Consider the following 18,427-nt stretch of genomic DNA (forward strand, 5'->3'; position numbering starts at 1 on the left):
CAGCGATAAAGAGAGCTAGAGACAGAAAGTGGAGTGGGAGAGCGAGCACAGTCTCTTATTTCTGTATAGATAAGTGACAGAGCTGTTATAGGAAGATGGAGAGAGCGAGGGGGGGGGAGGAGGAGGAAGGAGAATAAGATAGGCAAGGGAAGATAAAGAGCAGCATGGACAGAGTGAGTGGGCGTGTGTGAGTGGGAAAGTGTGATCACAGCTTTAGGAGGTAAGACAGAATTTTCGGTCTGCATAATGATAAAGCCACAAGAGGAACAGAAGGGCTTAAAGGTGCATAAAGATTTTAATGTAAAACTAAGAATCATATGGAAGTTTTAAGTGCTGGAAAAGCTGTGAGACTGAGTGCGTGTATGTTGGAGCGTTCTTGGAGCTGGAGTATGAAAATCAGCATCCTGTGGAGTATGAACACCTCATTCGCTGTTATGTTGCTCGCACCAAATGAAAGAGACAACAGAGTCTGACTTTCAATTTTTTTTTATATTACTGATGAACAGATGGAGAAGCCATATCCAGCAGAGAAGCAAATGCAGAGTTCAGAAAAGTAAATCTCAGATTTTGATGAGTCAAAACTCACTACCATGAAAAACTGCAGAAATCTGACTATGCTTGCTATCATGTTAATCTAGATAAACCTGTATTCAGAGATGAAAAGCATGTAAATGCTTCAAGCAGGCTTTGGTTTCATGCACTTAAACAGTCTATGTATAGCATAAAGGGAGATTGTATATGCTATTGCTTATTGTCTGACATACATTTTTCATCCATCAGTTTTTTTCTACTTATCCAATTCAGGGTTGTGGGGGGGGGGGGGGGGGGGGGGGGTTGGAGACCATCACGGGTACCAAGTTACACCCTGGAGATCAGAGGGCTAACACATAGAGGCAGATAACCATTCACTCCTACAGCCAGTCATGAATTTCAAACATGTCTTTGGATTGTGGTTGGACGTCATAGTATCCAAGGACAGTGGATCCAAATCCAAGTCTCTCCTGCTGGGAGGCAACGGTGCTAACCACTGCACACTTGTGATGCCTGTTTTGTTACATTAAGTTTAATTCGAAACACGACCTACTTATGGAACAGAACATCTTAAACTATCTATTTATCAAACTGTCTGGCTGCACCAGAAACCCTGAAAAAGAATCATGCATTGCCCCAGAGATTCACCCAGCAGACCAGATGATGTCTTTCTACACTGCAAAAAATATCAGGGTAATAAATAGCTGTAAAAAACAAAACAAAAACCCAAACCTAGCATTAATACTGGTTTATCAGCATCTACACAATTACCTAAATATGTTTTTTTTAGGTAATTAGCTTTTTTGCCCCCACAATTTATATTTTATTTCAGCAAAGTTGCACAGCATGAATCCTAGTTTGGCTTTCTGGGACCATAGGAGCACCATGCCTCTCTCATATATCTCCTATATCTCACGTACTTACCTGCATTTTTATGCCTACCAGGGATGAGCTCTTCTCTGTTGTGTTTGCATGTTCTCCTGATGCTCTGGTTTCTCTTACCCTCAAAAACATGTAGGATCAAGTCTGCTCTCTTGACCAAAGGGTCAGGAACACCATAACCAAAGACTCATTGGTTTACAGCTGAAGTTGACCCCTGGGTGAGATGATGACTCTCCACCACTTTGAATTTGACAAATGGATTAAATGTAGTGAACATTTTAACATTTTCTTTTGAAATAAATAGGGCAGTGGGGATGGGTTATCCTATTTCAGAGGGCAGTGCCGTGCTTCTGCTACATTTATTTCAGACCTACAGTTACATTTCAGATTAATAAAATATAAGAGAATAAATAATTTATTACAAAAGATTAAACCAGTGACTCACAATATTTTGGGATTGCATTCGCTTGAAAAAAAAATACCACTGTCTGGTTGGAGACCAGTTTATTCCAAAAGTGCAGCTTTTTGAGTTGATGTTAATATTAAAAGCCTAATGTAATATTTTTAATAAACCAGCTTGCTTTTTTCCCCCAGAAGGGCAATGCTTTCACTTTTGATAATGTGAAAGCTGACTATTTTTCTGACTATTTGCTGGACTCGAAATGTACAACTTTTATGTGTAATGTCCCTTAGAATAAAAGGACTGTTTTGACTGCCTGTGCTGGCACTGGGTCTTTTTTTGTAGGGCTAACATTAGCTAACATGCTGCATGCAAAGAGCACTTTAAAGAAACAAATTAGATTTCCAGGGCTAAAATAGAAGCATAAAGAAACTAACAGTTGGATTTCTTTATGTACAATAATTTCAGTTCAGGGGAGACCATTTGGAAGAATTGAACATGATTTATAGAGAAAAAAATTAATGAATCCAGACTGCTGAATAGACCCCAATGACCCATCATGACAGAACCGAATCCCAGCAATGATAGGAGTTCGGACACAGGAACCCCCGGAGTCTAGAAGCTACTTGTGGTGAAGATGACGATGGCAGCTTGGATGGAGCGCTGAGTAACTTGGGTGAGGTGCAGATGGGGAAGAAGTGGGTTGCACGAATGAGAATCTAAAAGCTAGAATGATGGAAGAGCCCTGAGATTTAATGCACACAGAATAACGGCTGATTGGCCTGAAGAAGAAGAAGAAGAAGAAGCAAAAAGCAAGAATATGATTGGACTAGTTTAATGATGTCAGTATGGAGTTTAACAGCAAGGGAAAGAGGAGGTGATAGAACAGACTAGCAGCCAAACACCAAGGAAAGCAGGCAGAAGAGTGATTGCAGATCATTTTTACTGAACTTACGTGTAAGTTTAATTATATTTAGTGAAGGCAGGCTAAATTTTACATTTATAATAGCAACATTACACACCCTAACGGTGGAACCAAATATCACACAATTTGAGGTTGAAGTTTTATTTATATTGTGTCAAATCAGAGAAACAGTCTCCTCGTGGCTCTTTATATTATAAAGTCACTAGAATAAGAGACAGAAAATCCCAACAGTCAAATGACCCCCTATGGGCAAGCACCTGGTGACAGGGGGAAGGAAAAACTCCCTTTTAACAGGAAGAAACCTCGAGCACAACCAGAAAACAGTGGCTATTTGCTGTGACTGTTTGGGGTGAGGCAAGGAAGACAGAACAAAAGAAAGAATGTGGAAGAGAGACACAGGTTAATAATAACTATTATAAAGCTATTTTATAGCCACTTCAAGTCGCACAATCTAAAGCCAAAATCTTGCTTCTGTTCATTTTTTTCTATTACTGAGTTTGAGCATCATTATCAGAGGATATAGCATGTTTTCAAGTAGGATCTTGTACGTATTAGGTGAACATTTAAACCACTACATTATGGAACTGAAAGATATGCAAGGATGCCATAAAAATCTGCCAATTCAAATATGTGGAGGTACCTGTTGTGGTGGCTCCTTGTGTCTAAGGGTAGCTTGTGACTTATGGAAGTTTATCATATTTTCAAGAAGAAAAGTGCAAAAATCTAATGTCTATGATGTAGACATCCTGAGATCCACAGAGGACCTCAAGATCAGAGGATCATTTGAGTATAAACCACAAGTGTCACAGGGATTAGGTGTTCCCTTCTAAAGTTTAGCAAAGTGAGTAAAATAGATGTGCTATTTTATGCAAAATGAAAAAAAAAACAACAACAACCACAAGCTGAACTCACAACAAAGTAACAAATAGCGAAGAGCGAGTGACTCAGATCCCCTTTAATTTCATATGACCCTCACTGGCATTTTGTCCCACCATTTAATAAAGTAAAAGCATGTCGTTGTTGTTTTGTAGATTTATGCAAATGTATTTAAAAAATCAGAGCCAAACAGACATCTGCAAAGCACTGAATAGGCTGAAGGAATTAGCTAGTATATGTGTTTGGTATTTAAGTCTTTACATTTATCCTTGAACATACAGATTTCTACACCCAGCAGAGGGTGCTCTAAACACTGCAAGTCTGCAATTGGTGGACAGATTAGGCAGCTGTCAGTGTTGCAAATCCCAGACGCAAAAGCATAGTGTTGCTTTTTTTAATGTCGAGCAATACAAAAATGCCTGCAGGATTGGAGGATCAGTGAGAAAACTGAACTAAGCAGCATTTTGAAGGCCTGATCAGAATAATAAATGGGCGATGCCCCTAATTGGCTGGTTCAGTTAGAAGCTAGAGGATCAATCATTTTCCTGGAGGTGTACAGATCAATAAGCAACACGGCTGCCTCAGTAAAGTCTCCAAGCGTCTAAAACCATTTTAGGCCAAAAGCAGGGTTATTACAGAAATGCGTTTTATGATGATAATCAGTGTTTTATGATCTAATATTGTTACGGTTGACTGTGGGAATATTCTTCCTCTCTGATAACCAAATCCTTAACCTTCATTCCCTCATGCTGTGATTGTGATTCATTTTAAAGTGTTTGCTGGCTTCCTTTGATGGGACTGTAAGTGCAGTGTGTAGGTTGTGTGTGTGTGTGTGTGTGTGTGTGTGTGTGTGTGTGTGTGTGTGTGTGTGTGTGTGTGTGAGAGAGATAGAGAAAACTAATCTAATTCAAACAGACACACCTCTTCATCCTCTTGCTCCCTCTCACAAACTCAAAATCGAAGGCGTTCGCCTCCCTTTTACTCTGTTCTATTTTGCCACGCTGCTGTAACACACACACACACACACACACACACACACACACACTGATGCACATCCTCACACACAAATGCACGCACACCTTCCCAGTACCACATCTCCTAGGGAACACAAGGATGTCTCTATGGCAACAAGCAGCTTGCTCCACTAATGAACTGGTTGCCGTGGTGACCGGGTTGGCTGTGTGCGAATGGAGACACTGAATAAAATAGAGGGAGAAAATGTTGTGTTACTCCTCTGCACCCCCCCCCGTGTGGGGTTTTTATATCCTTCCCTTTGTAGGACACGAACAGTCACAGAAATGTGTGTCAGTGTGTGCGTGTGTGAAGAGATTAAGATGAGTGACAATTAATGAATGAGTGTAACGTGTTACACGCAGTGCTGGCTGGAGACTTGAGCCCATGCAGAGGGCCTAATGCAGCAGTACGCAGGGATCCTTGCAGCTGGCTGTGCTCTGCGTGGGCCGACCGTCCTGCTGCTGCTGCCTCAAGGTCAGAAAGCAGCCCAACTGCACTCTGGGCGATAAGAGGGAGGCGGGAGGGGAGCAATGCCAAAAAACCTTTTGTCAGCCATCTGTGTAGTGAGTTAGGCTCCACTTTGCTGACTGAGCTTCTAGGCCGTTATGCATTTGGCCATTCACAACCCCATCGGAGACACTTAAAGCTGCACCCAACTGACATTCATATCCCGGAATGAGACCTCTGGGAATCACCCGATTTACTCAGCCGCTGTCTCCCCCTTCTGGATCAGGGGGGCGCCGGCCTCAGTGTTCTGCAGCCAAAGAGAACATACACTGTCACAGAGCTTGATCTCATGACCCCTCTCAGGCATCCAAACAATCATTTCTGATTCACTAAAGGATTCTTGAAGAGTTTTTACTGATAAACGATAATTGTGTTTATCAAACAGCCAGAAATAACAGGAAAATGAATACAGCACAGATTTATTACCTTAACCACGCATGGACCAATAGTCACCAAAAATCTCATTATTCTATAAAACCACACACAATTGAACCATCTGCATAATACCGCATAATGCGTGCAGCACTGGGAGTTTATTTACTTTTTAAAATTTTTAATTACAAAAAGAAAAAGTTATGACTGCACAGCTAGTTCATGTTTGTTATTAGCTTACCAAAGGCCCACTTTAAGCCAGCAAATAGTTTATGCAGCAGGAGAGAAGTATGTTTATAATCTTTTTACCCAGACAGATTAGAAAAAAGAACCAGATTTCTAGTCTACTCAGATATATGCAGTTTATTATAATACATTTAGACCTTTCACTTTTTTCAAACTCCTGTAAACTTCTCTTTCACCTTATTTTCCTTCATATATATTTAATGTAAGACTGGAGAACGCTCACATTAAACATGGTCAACTTTTCAACAGAGAGGTCAGCATATGCACAAGTAATCCCTGTAATAGGAATATGGAGGTGCTCACACACACAAACTACACCCTTTTTGGCTCCTACCTCAAAGAACACTGTGTGCTGTCGATCTCACGTACTGCACAATAATGTTTAATATTTAGTATTTACTGTTATATTCCCATATATCATCGTAAAAAAAAAAAAAAAAGAATATGGAGGTGGGTAGAAGCTCCTTTTTGTTTGTATGTTTTTTAATAGATATATTTTAAAAATAAAACAAAAGATAATGAGAACTTAAATCCTTCATTTAGAGAACATTCAGAAGTTTGTAGTCTCTTTGGCAGTCATTATTTCTTCTTAGAACAGCTGGGTTATCCAAGACACTGCTCGGTCCTTTAGTTGTGCTGATTAACTCACTAACAGGAAGATGGGGCAAAGCAACACGCAGAGCGAAGGAGGGGAAAAACACACAGCAGGCCCAGGCAGGGCAGGAGGGCCATCACACTAATGAAAAATGAGCACGAGAAGCTTAACCTGCTCTTAACTCCTGTATAGAATCGAAGTTTGTGTTTTCAATATTAGTTTTCACTTGGTTACATATTTGTATATTCAGACATGGGATACAGTTACACCCAGAGGGAAGAGTGCTTGTCAGCACTGTAGTTCAAATCAGTAATTCTTGGACGCAAGTCTGATTTCTTTATCGCTGAGCGACAGCTTATTAGTTCTAATAAGAGTTACATTATATCCTAATACAGGAGGTCAAAAACAGCTGTGGTACTGTAGCTAGCTGACATTTATTTGTTGTTCTTTGTTACAAAAAACAAATATATTTCAGCTGTTTAAAGATTTAATCCAAATCAGTTGTGTTTTTGAAAAGTAACGAGTACTAGCAGGTGAAACACTCAGGCAGAAGTTGGGCTGTTCCTGGTGTAGAAAAGTTCCCCTGATTTTAGTTCATCTAATTTTTCCATTAGTTACTGTTCGTTTTAAAGGCACAGATTCAAAGGCCACTTCACCTCATATGATCAGATTAAAGCCCTCAGACTGATTTATCACAGTTTACACACTTTTGTCAGATCAGTGAATATGTTTCCATTTCCTTTCTACTTTTTAGATTTATATGTGTTTTAAAATCAGGTTTGTTAACTTGTGTATTACATGCATTTGATTGTTGCCGTGTTGAATCTGTATCCACTGTATATACTCATCCTGTAAATCTCTTTTTCAAACCACAACTGTTCTCAGAATATTTCACCTGAGCTAGCTTCAATATTTACTTTGGTATCTCTTGCAGAAATGTTTGCGGTTTAATCCAGATGCCACTGTGTGGAAGGCCAAGCAGCAGGTGCTGTGCTCCCTGACCGAGTCTCTGCGAGATGTCCTGAACTATGGTCTGTTCCAGCCTGCCACGGACGGCCACGATGCCAAGTTCCTGGAGGAAGAGAGGCTGCTAAAAGAGTACCCACAGTCCTTTGAGAAAGGTGTACCATATTTGGAGGTAATAACCGATCCTCTTATTGACAGTTTCATGAAACACAGAGTGTAATACTAGCTTTTTGCCCACAAGATGTCACTTTTGTGCAATAAAACAGATTCTGATTGTTTCCTATTAACAGGATTTTAAAATAAATCTAATGATATGTTCAGGAAAAGTCAGAAAAGTTTAATTACCTAGGCTAATTAATCTAAAGTTCATGCCAAGCTGCTGACTATTTATGAAATCTTATATTGATTGTCACCCAGCAAAGCTGCGGGTGCATGACACTGTTAAGTAGATTATAATTATAACTAAAGTAAAAGTATAATTGTAATTATTATTATTATTATTATTAGTTTTCCAACTTTTTAAGCTAGAGAGTATTTAAACTGCTGTGACGTCAGGCTGTTTCTTCCCCATTTCTTGTCTTTGGTGCAACAGAGAAGAAAGCCTGTATAGAAAACCAGATAAATCTTCTCCAGGCTCTATTTTGTGGATCTAGGCCAAAAGCTAAGAGAATTGAGGACAAAGGCCCTCTGTGTTAGGATTAACTCTTGGTTTCCTTTCTCTTTTTCTGTCACTGGTTTAGTTTCGTTATAAAACCAGGGTGTACAAACAAACAAATCTAGATGAGAAGCAGCTGGCCAAACTGCACACTAAGGTATGAAACTTCCAGATCGCTAATATGTGATATGTGTTACAGTTTGCATCTCCATGTTTGTGTAAGTGTCACTAAGCATGCAGTGGTGCATGTGTACATCTGTGCAGATTTATGCAGGATGCATTTGATTGTTCAGTAATGTTTTATATATGTTAATTTATTGTATTGAAATAAATAATTAAAGCTTAACTTAGACAAACAAACCAATGACATAAAATTGACAAAAACCCTTTTGCAATTGTAAAATCTACTATATGGATAGCTTTTCCTGAACCTGCTTTTGCTGTTTTTATTTTCACCAAACTATCCAATTTTTTCTGAATATTTATCAGTTACACGTGGGAAGTTTTTGTTTTTATTTCTTTTACATGTAGGCCAGCCTGAAGAAGTTCATGGATTACATTCAAACCAGCGCTGTGGACAAGATGGCCAAGTTCTTAGACAAGGGCCTCGATCCCAACTACCAGGATTCTGACACTGGTGGTAAGGATTCCTTCCACTCCCCCAACTGCACACGAGCACTTAGTTATTTTATCTACACAGTGCAAATTTTCTCTTGTTACACGGATAACATTTAACAGCTGTCATGCAGCCCAATTTAAAAAGGTGTTTCACAAGATAAAACAAACACATTTATAAAAGAGTTGGTGATGATCTCTCTGTTACAGTTAGCCAAAACGGGAACTCCAAATATGCAAGCAGCTAAGAAAGCACAAAGATAGTCAGCAGCTATGGAACCTGAAGCTCTCCTGTATGGACTCTTTAAACTGTTTTCAATTCCTCCCCCTCTGTTTTCTGCCCTCAGCTCTGCAGTATGTTGGCCTAACACTTTGTGAGGGATCTGAGCCAGTGCTGTTCACAATTTTGGTGGCTTTTCCTAGATCCTGTTAGTGCTCAGGGGGGCACAGCAGACGGCTCATTTACAGTTTGGGTGTGCTGCTCTGTGTTGCTCCAGCCGTTCAGGGAGCAAGTGTCAAAACACAAAACACAGCCTGTCATGATGGGTGTGAAACACGCTCCCGGCGCACAACACAGGGGGGAGACAGAGAGCCTCGATGAGCCTCCCTCACAAACATGCTGTTCCTGTACTGCATTCATGGTTTTTAGTCATGTTAAAGTCTGCAACAGCTATCTAAATGGGCTGGACCTCAACTCTAGGCACTTATTTGAGCAGATATTTTTCATTTCAGTGGTCACTAGAATATAAAAATGAAGAGTGAAAGGTTGCCAGTAAATCACAGGGTTTTATCCTGAAAGATAGAAATAAGGACCCTCACGTCCATACCAATGCCAGTTTAGAAATCAGATGGAATTAAAACTGTTTAAAATGTCTGTGGCGTTTCTCCCTAAATACAGTTCTTTTAAAAAACATTTCCCCCCCATAAAAATTACACTTTGTTGTTGTTGTTTTGTTTTTTTTTACCATCTTTGCTGGTCTAGCATATCATACACTGAACAGAAGCGCAAGCGTGACCATTTTCCATCTGTTTCGTGTCCTGGATACTCTCATCACCCTTTAAATGAAAAGAAACAAAGATTTTTTGTACAAACTGCAAGTTTGGATGATCCACATCCACCAGAGCACTTTAAAATATTAATTCCATTCATTCATTCTCTTCTGCTTATCATTATCAGGGTCGCAGGGGGGCTGGAGTCTATCCCAGCTACCAAAGGGCGGGAGGTAGGGTACGCTCTATGGACAGATCGCCTGTCTGTCGCAGGGCCACTTTAAAATAATATTTATCATGTCTTGAGGAGAAACTCTTCTCTTACTTTGCCACTAGGGTTAAAGAAAGTACAGATTATGTGTTTTTAGTCTGATCAGTGATTCTGCTCTAAGCAGTAGTGGGAGCTAATTAGCTAATAGTGCTGTTGTTTCAGGGTCCTCCTATTCAAGGTTCTGGGGCACAATAGTCTTTTCTATGACTGAGCTGAAAAGGTGTAGTTTTAGTACTGATATATATGTGTATATTTAATGCATGCGATTTAACCACTCCTTGGCATTTTGGCAAAACAAACCTGGTAAAAGTAATTGTGGGGCGGAGCAGGAAAGCATTTGTTTTAGCCCCAGTGATGTGAGACCACATGAAAACTAATCCTTTGTTCAAATCTATTGACTGGCCACAGCGTTTCCATGTGGAGTTTGCGTGCTCTCTCTGTGTTTATGTGGGTTCCCCCCGGGTATGTTAGGTTAATTGGTGATTCTAAATTGGCTGTCTCTCTGTGTTAGACCTGCTGCAGATTGTTGACCTGTTCAAGAATGTTTCCTGCCTCTTGCACAATGGCAGCTGGGATAGGCTCCAGCCAATCCATGACCTGAATTAGACAGGAGGAAGAAAACGGATGGAGGACTTGTTGCTGGATCCTAGTTTCTGTCCTTCTGCATTAAAGTTTGTGGAATCAAACATATATACAGTATATGACTCTGTGGTTTCAGGAAATGAATTGAATGAGATTTGTTGGTTTAACTGAATTTTGTATGAACTGGATTTAGATTTGGGGGTGTTGAAAAAAGCTGTTTAATATCAGTCAAAGTCTGATATAAGTGATATCCCTGTGTCCTGAAATAGCTTCTCCTGCCTTTTGACTTTATGGTTATGTGAAGGTATTTTGAAAGGAAGTCCAGGAACAGTGAATGCAGCATTAGTCCTATGCAGACAGGGCAGAGAGGTGATAAAAAGCCTGCAGACAGAGATATATCCAACCTTGTTAATACTTTTTTGACCCGTTTGTCTCCTTGAAACTTTCTCCGTGGGCTTCCAGAAGCCTCACAGAGAATGCCTTCATTAGGACATGAAATAATTCTGCCATAATTAGCCTGGCTCCGGCCAGGACACACACTCATGTCGATCACTGCCAAGGAAACTCATAAATGGGTATTCCCTGACTCATCCTGACAGTATAACTTCAGAGGAAGCGCAGTCAAAACATTTCTCCAAATTGTTTGAACCTGAGATCTACAGAAAGTGTTCAGTGATGAAAGCCTTCAGTCATTTTCTTCTTTGCCAGAAAAATCCCCTTGCAGACGGTGCTGTGTACCCTGTTTCAACTGGGAACACTTTGAATGGTTTTATTCTTGTAGGTGCTGGTGAACTGTCTTTCTGGAAAGGATCAAGTTAGCCAAAAAAGTGACACAGCACTTTTTTGACTGCAATAAATGATATTTTGAGCTTCTTTGTTTCTTTATATGACATCAGGATAACGGCAAAACATCAGTGCACTGGCAAAACATTCAGCTGGAAAGTAGTAATGTTACCTGTTAGATGGAACTAATGCAGAGGCTTTTTTCATTTCCCCTCACACTATCACAGAAAGGAATATAAATATTTGCAGAAGACTTAAAGTTGGCTGATCGGGATGTCGTAATCAGGAAGCAAGTTGATGGTGGTGAGATTTAGGATTGTCTAACTTTCATGTTCAAAATAATAAAACAGTGTTGTCACACATAAGGGGATTTTACTTGTTTATATCTGCCCAAATTCAGCTTTTTTATTTTAAATTTACATGTTGTCGTACAAAGGTAGTTAACTAATTTTCTTTATTAAAGTTGTAGAAGTGGAGGACAATGATAGAAACACTTTGTCAAGATGAATTTCACATTAGTGTGTTCTTTTAGTCTATAATGACTCTTGAATAGATTTCCATGAAACATGTGCCATTTGCTATATTCACAACTTTAAAGACAAAAATATGGAATATGGGAAAGCTATGTATTGTATATTCATCGTTTGAAAAACCTTCTTCTTTAAAAATAAATAAATGGTTGCATCATGATTACTGTTGTAAAATTTAAATTATCCAACACTTTTTTAAGGGTGTTATACCTGCAAGAATGCTAAAAATAGGTCATTTCTGTCTGTTGGAACATGGATGCTAAGTAATGTTATGTTATGATAATATCTGATATAGATAAAAACATTAAGAGGTCTGGGATGTACCTGTGTGCCAAGTTTAGTTGCTCAACTCTTTTGCATAGGAAGAGTTTTTGGACGGGCAGCATCATGTAATTGCAGGATTGATGGTCATCTCCAAAGTGAGTTGTGCACATTTATGTATGTGCAGTCACTTCATTAAATCCTCTTTATTGCATGTTTTTCCTTACATGGAAACAGGATCTGCCCAGATCTAAAGGTACAATAAGATTACACAGACAAAAGATTTGGTTTGAAAATACATGGAAAACGCAAGAACTTTACATGATTATCAGTAAATTGTAGGTTAGATGTGTAGGCATTTGCTGCACTTTCTCAGCTTCATTACTGTGATGCACAAACTCTTTTTCACCTCACACGTCATTCAATTGTTAAATCATAACCATAAAAACTAAAATGCATTAAATGTTTCTTTTTTAAATGTTTGTTTCTGTCTCAGGAGTTTGGAAAGAGCTACTGTTCTCCAGCAAATCAGCTGTGAACTCCCTGCTCTATAACAGTCCCATTTAAATAAAGCTGCATATGTGTGTCTCTGTGTGTGTTCTTTAGAGACTCCTCTGACCCTGGCAGTGCAGTGTGAGCCAGGTGGAGGAGAGGCCATCCGGGTCCTGGTGGATGGAGGAGCTCATATTGACTTCCGTGCCAAAGATGGACTCACACCGCTACACAAGGCTGTTCGAGGCCACCACCATACAGCCCTGCTGGTAAACATTTGCATATGTTGGAGTCCTTTCATACTGCTATTTGCCTGTGGAAAGTGATGATTTTGCATGTATTATGTAACAAAAAGAGAAAAAACATCAACCTAGAACAGGGTGTATATCTTGCAAGATGGATATTTGCCCTGAAAGTGACACTGTATTCTCTTCATTTGCGTTGCTGTATATCTAAACAAGCTAAAGCCCGAACAAAAAGACCCTCCCACTCAGCGATCCACACCCACCCACACACAATATGCAAACAAATAACTCTATTATTTGATTCAGCCAGAGAGAAAGAGAGGCGTTAACATCCAGATTGCCTGGTTTTGACACATTTACATTTTAGGCGTTTATCCAGATTTTCAGCTCTCAAATTGCTGAGAATACAGGTAGCTGTAGACGAGAACCTCATTGGGGGAGATAATTGCAAGCGTTAACATTGTTAGAGCCTATGTTTTCCACAAAGGAAAGAAACTCTGCTAAACTGCACAAAGGTTTACATCAGACTCTGATTGAATACATCATTTTCCCCAGCCTGGGGTGTAACGTGACCTCTCTGAACCCCCAGCTATGAGTTTCCATCCTGATTTGAATTCTATGAATATTCCTCAACTTGAATTAGGAAACTATCATCAAGATATATTTTTTCCTTCCTACTGTACTATTGTTTTACTTGATGAAGGTTTTAAAGGTTCTACATTCTATATATTTAACTAGTTGGAGCAAGTTTTGGCTCAAAATACAGTGCAGATTGCCAATTCTTCCATGATAAAAATGGACTAGTTTCGTGTCTTGAAAAGAAATAAGCTGCCTACGCCCTCTCAAGAAGAAAACAAGGCAGAATGACTTTAGTTACGTATTGTAACCTCAGATTTAAGTGTAAGTGTAGCCCTTTAAGAAGCATCAACTGGGAATAGGTGTTTGAACAGAAATTGAGCCAAAAATAATAATAAGAAAAAAACTCTTGTAGGATCTTTTAAGTTACACAAAGCACAATGTTTTCATTAAAACTGTGTGACATGAGGGTTTCTATACGATAATAAATCTCTCTCAATTAAGATAAACAGCGTGGCCCTGATTTAACTCCATACACGGAGACGGATAACTTTCTTAGCAGCAGTTATGCTATTGGCCCACTTCAGCACAACAACTTCCTTGTTCGGATTCCCCATGTGACTCTACAGACCAATCAGAAGCCAGGAAGTCCTAGACTTAGGTAGATGTGGGAAAACCAATGAGGTGGAGTCAACACATTATTATTATTGTTTTGAAAGGTGTATATGTAAACATTCAAACATGTAAATGCCCAAAACACATAAACACTAAATATAAATGGAAATGTGTATATAATTAGCATAAACATGTGCACCATTAATGAAATGCTAATAAAGGAAGGAGCTAAGACACAGTTGTATGTTTTTATAGTTCGCAGTTTAATCTTTGGTTATTTTTAAGAGTGACTTTGAAGTTTAGTTTTTATTATTTTAAACGAATGTAGAAGTTTTTAATATTAGTTTTTGCTTTTCTTATTACAATATTAAGGTAATTTTTATAATAAGATTTCTGAGTTCTGAAAGCTAATATTATTCATGCAGAGCACTTTATTTTGACAATGCACACTTGCACAAATGCTTCCTCGTGCTATTTCTGTTCATAAATTTGACATAAATCTTGACAGATTACTAAAACTAGTTTAGTAAGTATTCAATATATAGTTTTAGTCTTGCAGTAACTTTTATTAAAGTCTGTGTTCTTTGGTTTCAAATTGGTCTGCATTTCTACATTTCGATATAGCTGAGGCTGTGGACAGTCATGGTTCCAGTTTGTTGGTGATCTAGGTAAACCAAACCAACCAGACTCTATCAGTATCATGACATAAATAATCTGACAGCAGCAGCAGCAACAACAGTCCTATAAATAAATAAAACATTAATCCATAAATGGAGGAAACCATGTTTATTTTGGAGTCAATGCCAAAAACCAAGTCGATCATTTATGAAGTGTTGTGTAAACTGTAAACATTACTGTATATGTTCTCCTAGCCTGATATGAATGCTAACAAGTCAATTACTGCTGTGCTGAATCTGTCTTGGCTTATTTCTCCTCTTCTTCTTTTTTCTTCTTTCTTTTTTCACTCCCAGAAAGATGATGAGAGGCTTTCACTGATATCGTTAGGTTTAGACAGAATCACGCAACCATTCAGGAAGTCAGGCCTCTCGTACTGTCACTGCAAACTTGGCACATTTCTCTAGTTTGCCCTCAGTCCCCAAGAACTTGCCTGCCTTTCCCGGTGGCCTCTCTGTCTTTGCGTTCACCATCATTACATTAGCTACATTAGCCACACAACATGCTAGGGGTAAGGATTTTCTTTTTTTGTTGTTGTTGCACAGTGAAAATCAAGAATTACAGTACTCCACTCCAGTTCTCAGTCTTCAGTAGCTCAGATACAGGGAGCGCATAAGGACTCTTGCGTTCACTCTTGCAGCCAACAACTGAACATTTGGTGTGCAACGCCTATGGCTGAGACATTTTAAAGTTAAAGCTGGCAGAAGCTACTCTGGGGACTAAATAAAAATGGCGGACTGTGAAGCAATTGCTGATTTTAAAAAGGCATGTCCGCTCGTCAGCCAGGAGCAGTGCTTATCCTGTTCTGATGCCAAAATCACTGAAAGTGACTGCGAAGAAAACAGGCACCGGTGGTCTCTCTGTGTTGGTGCAAAAAAGGAACGAAGGAAAACACAGAAACAAAAGACAACAACAACAAATGTCCTCTTACATGGGAATCTGTATCAAATCATTTGCTTCTTAGAGACAGTGCATGGTTGATGAGAATCTATCATTCAAACTGGCTTTCAAATCTTTTATAGATTCAGATAGTGTCTCCAAACATTTTTTTATATGTACGCTAGACTTTCTAGTGTTTCTTATCTTATCCGTTATCGACCAAGTGTGTAACATTTAGTTAGTTAGTTTTTGGCATTTAAAAGACTGACGTTAATTAATTTTTAATATAATTATGTTCTTCTGGACGCAAACAAAGTGGAAATAGCTTTGGGTCTAGTGGATTATTTTCAAACATGTCCCCTTTAAATCATTGCTATTTATCTTAGTAATTTATCTTTATCATTACTGTCAGAGTTTAACAAAGGCTTCAGCATGAGGGGTTTTTTTCTTTTGTGCCATCATACAGGTTCTGCTCTCTCTGGGGGCGTCCCCAGATTATAAGGACCGGCGAGGGCTGACGCCTCTTTACCACACTGTGCTGACAGGGGGCGACACCTCCTGCTGCGAAACAATGCTTTACCATCACGCCAAACTGGGCATCAGGGACGAGAACGGCTGGGATGAAACACATCAGGTAAACACTTTTTAAAAAAAATAAGTCACCTCAAGCAAATCTAGGACAAAATAAATACAGTTAATCTCCTGTGTTTTCAATAAAAGCGAAAACACCAAATCAACTGTAAAACTTTCTGTTTGAGGATCCTTGAAACAAACTCTTTCAGTCTAATGAGGTCAGTGGCCTGATTTACATCTATTTGGGAGCTGAGATGTGAAAGCACCAGAAAAAGGCGTCTGGACTTTCGGAGCTCATGTTCTTGTTGTTCATATTGCAGAAGTATGCCACATCACTTTTTGTAATGTACCAGTCTACTCTGTGTTCCAGTGTGTGTCTGCGTCAAAACCCATTCATGCCATGAAACACTTCACCTTTCACATCACATCCTACCCATCCTGCTTCAGTGGCCTCATGTAACAGCTGTGAAGTGGACAGGGAAGGCCGCGAGGAAAAATGAAGGTATCAGCTTGTTCATCTCAGTGTGTTCACTGCGTAAGCATCTGTCTCCTCAGCTCTATTTGTCAGACAGGGACTCCAAAAGAAACCGTTGGTGTGTGTGCGTTAAGTATGATTTGACTCATAAATTCAACACTAATAAGATTTTTGGATGAGGCCACTAAAAGAAGCTGCATTTTATCTCATGTCTGACGGATTGAAGATTGTTCTGTTGCATTTGGGTGCAGGGTAATTTCACATCATGTCAGCCCGCCTCTAGCAATCAGCTGTTACTTTTCCATAATAACTGTTGTACATTCAATGAGAGGATGCTAAACCATGAATATTTTGTGATATAACGGGGATAAATTTTGCACTCTTTAGTTTGCTATATTTGTCAGTATATTTGAATACTCAAAATTTCATTAATAGAGGAAAGATCCTCATAACGTTTTCTGGGCCAAAACACAAAAAACTGCAACCAAATTGATTTTACATTCACTTCAAGTTCCACAATATCAACCCTAAATCTCATTTTATTAATCATGACTGAGCGTCAGCATCATGGGATATATTATAGAGACAGAAAGACATCAAAAACTGCACCCTATAAGAACCAGTGGTTTGACCATAAATTAAACAAAAATTAAAAATTAATTAACATTACAAGCAAATAAAAAAATCTGAAGAGATAAAATAACCTAGCTTAGGGCTATGATATGTAATAGCTGCAAGATAAATGAGTGGGTTATTTATTTGTATAATAAGTGAAAAATGTTTAAAGCATGTTTGAGACACAGTTGATATTTCAGGCAAAAACGATTTAAAAAGCTTTGACTTCAAGATCAGTGAAGTACATGGATTCTATTATATTATTATATTAAATAAAACAGTTATTCAAAATACTGTGACTTACATCACATGTACTTTAACATGTTGACTTTTTTCTCACTTTAAATTAAAAAAATAAGTAAATCACGTGGGTCATTGTGTCTGCGTGTATAATGCTGCTCGTTTTTCTAGCAATGACTTTATTACTGTCATACTGTATTGTGTATATTTGTATTGTCAGTGTTTTATTGCCCCTGAGTTTGGAGGTTGTGTTAATTAAATTTGGTGTTACTGCCACCTTTGGCCATCGTCTCCTCTTCACCCTTGCTTGCCCCCCCCGTCTCTCTTTTCTCTCTATTAAACAACCACATAAATCTTTCCTCTTTGACGCCTTGCTTTCGCTCTTTCTTTCGGTCTTACTACCAAACTGTTTTCATTCTCAGGCCTGTCAGAATGGTAACTCCCAGCATCTGGAGCACCTCCTATTCTACGGGGCGGATTCTTCCTCCCAGAATGCCTCTGGAAACACTGCCTTGCACATCTGTGCTTTATACAATAAGGTATTTCACAGAGTACAAATCAAGTATCGCCTTCCCCCGACTGTACCGAAATTTGATGCAATGATCTTTAAAACTGTGTTTTTAAAAAAGATCAACCTGCTTTTGTTTTCATCAACAAACTAAGTAAAAGCAATGATGGCACAGGGGAATGCCAGTAGAGAATCCTGCCCTTTGTATTGCACTTGCATTAAAGATACGTTAATCAATGCTGTTTGTTACAGGAAAGCTGTGCACGAATTCTGCTCTACCGGGGAGCAAATAAAGACACAAAGAATAACAGCGGGCAAACCCCCTTTCAGGTAAATGCTGAGTGTCTGGCTGGGTAATTATGCATGGTGTGGTTTATTGTCTTATTAACTTAGCATAGCATAAAGTATAAAGTGCTAGTGCCTAATTTCACTTCAGGCCAGCACTGTGCTGCAGTGCATACAGATGTCTCAGGTGTTGGAAATGCACGTGACCCCTAAATATGGATATGGATATATATATATATATATATATA

General features: G+C 39.0%; 1 protein-coding gene across 2 annotated transcripts in view; it reads left to right on the forward strand.

Moving 5' to 3' along the window:
• shank1 (SH3 and multiple ankyrin repeat domains 1) overlaps positions 1-18,427 on the forward strand; it is a 78,417-nt gene that overhangs the window by 19,190 nt on the left and 40,800 nt on the right. For both annotated transcript variants that reach the window (XM_085352837.1, XM_085352836.1), the window contains exons 2-8: positions 7,283-7,486; positions 8,055-8,126; positions 8,501-8,609; positions 12,608-12,762; positions 15,950-16,117; positions 17,809-17,925; positions 18,147-18,224. In XM_085352837.1, coding sequence (XP_085208963.1) covers positions 7,283-7,486; positions 8,055-8,126; positions 8,501-8,609; positions 12,608-12,762; positions 15,950-16,117; positions 17,809-17,925; positions 18,147-18,224 — 903 coding nt within the window. The remainder of the gene's footprint in view (positions 1-7,282; positions 7,487-8,054; positions 8,127-8,500; positions 8,610-12,607; positions 12,763-15,949; positions 16,118-17,808; positions 17,926-18,146; positions 18,225-18,427) is intronic.

The sequence above is a fragment of the Diplotaxodon limnothrissa genome, linkage group LG4, assembly GCF_057381915.1.
Source record: "Diplotaxodon limnothrissa isolate DT_005_m linkage group LG4, D_limnothrissa_male_GT1.1, whole genome shotgun sequence".
NCBI classification, from domain to species: domain Eukaryota; kingdom Metazoa; phylum Chordata; class Actinopteri; order Cichliformes; family Cichlidae; genus Diplotaxodon; species Diplotaxodon limnothrissa.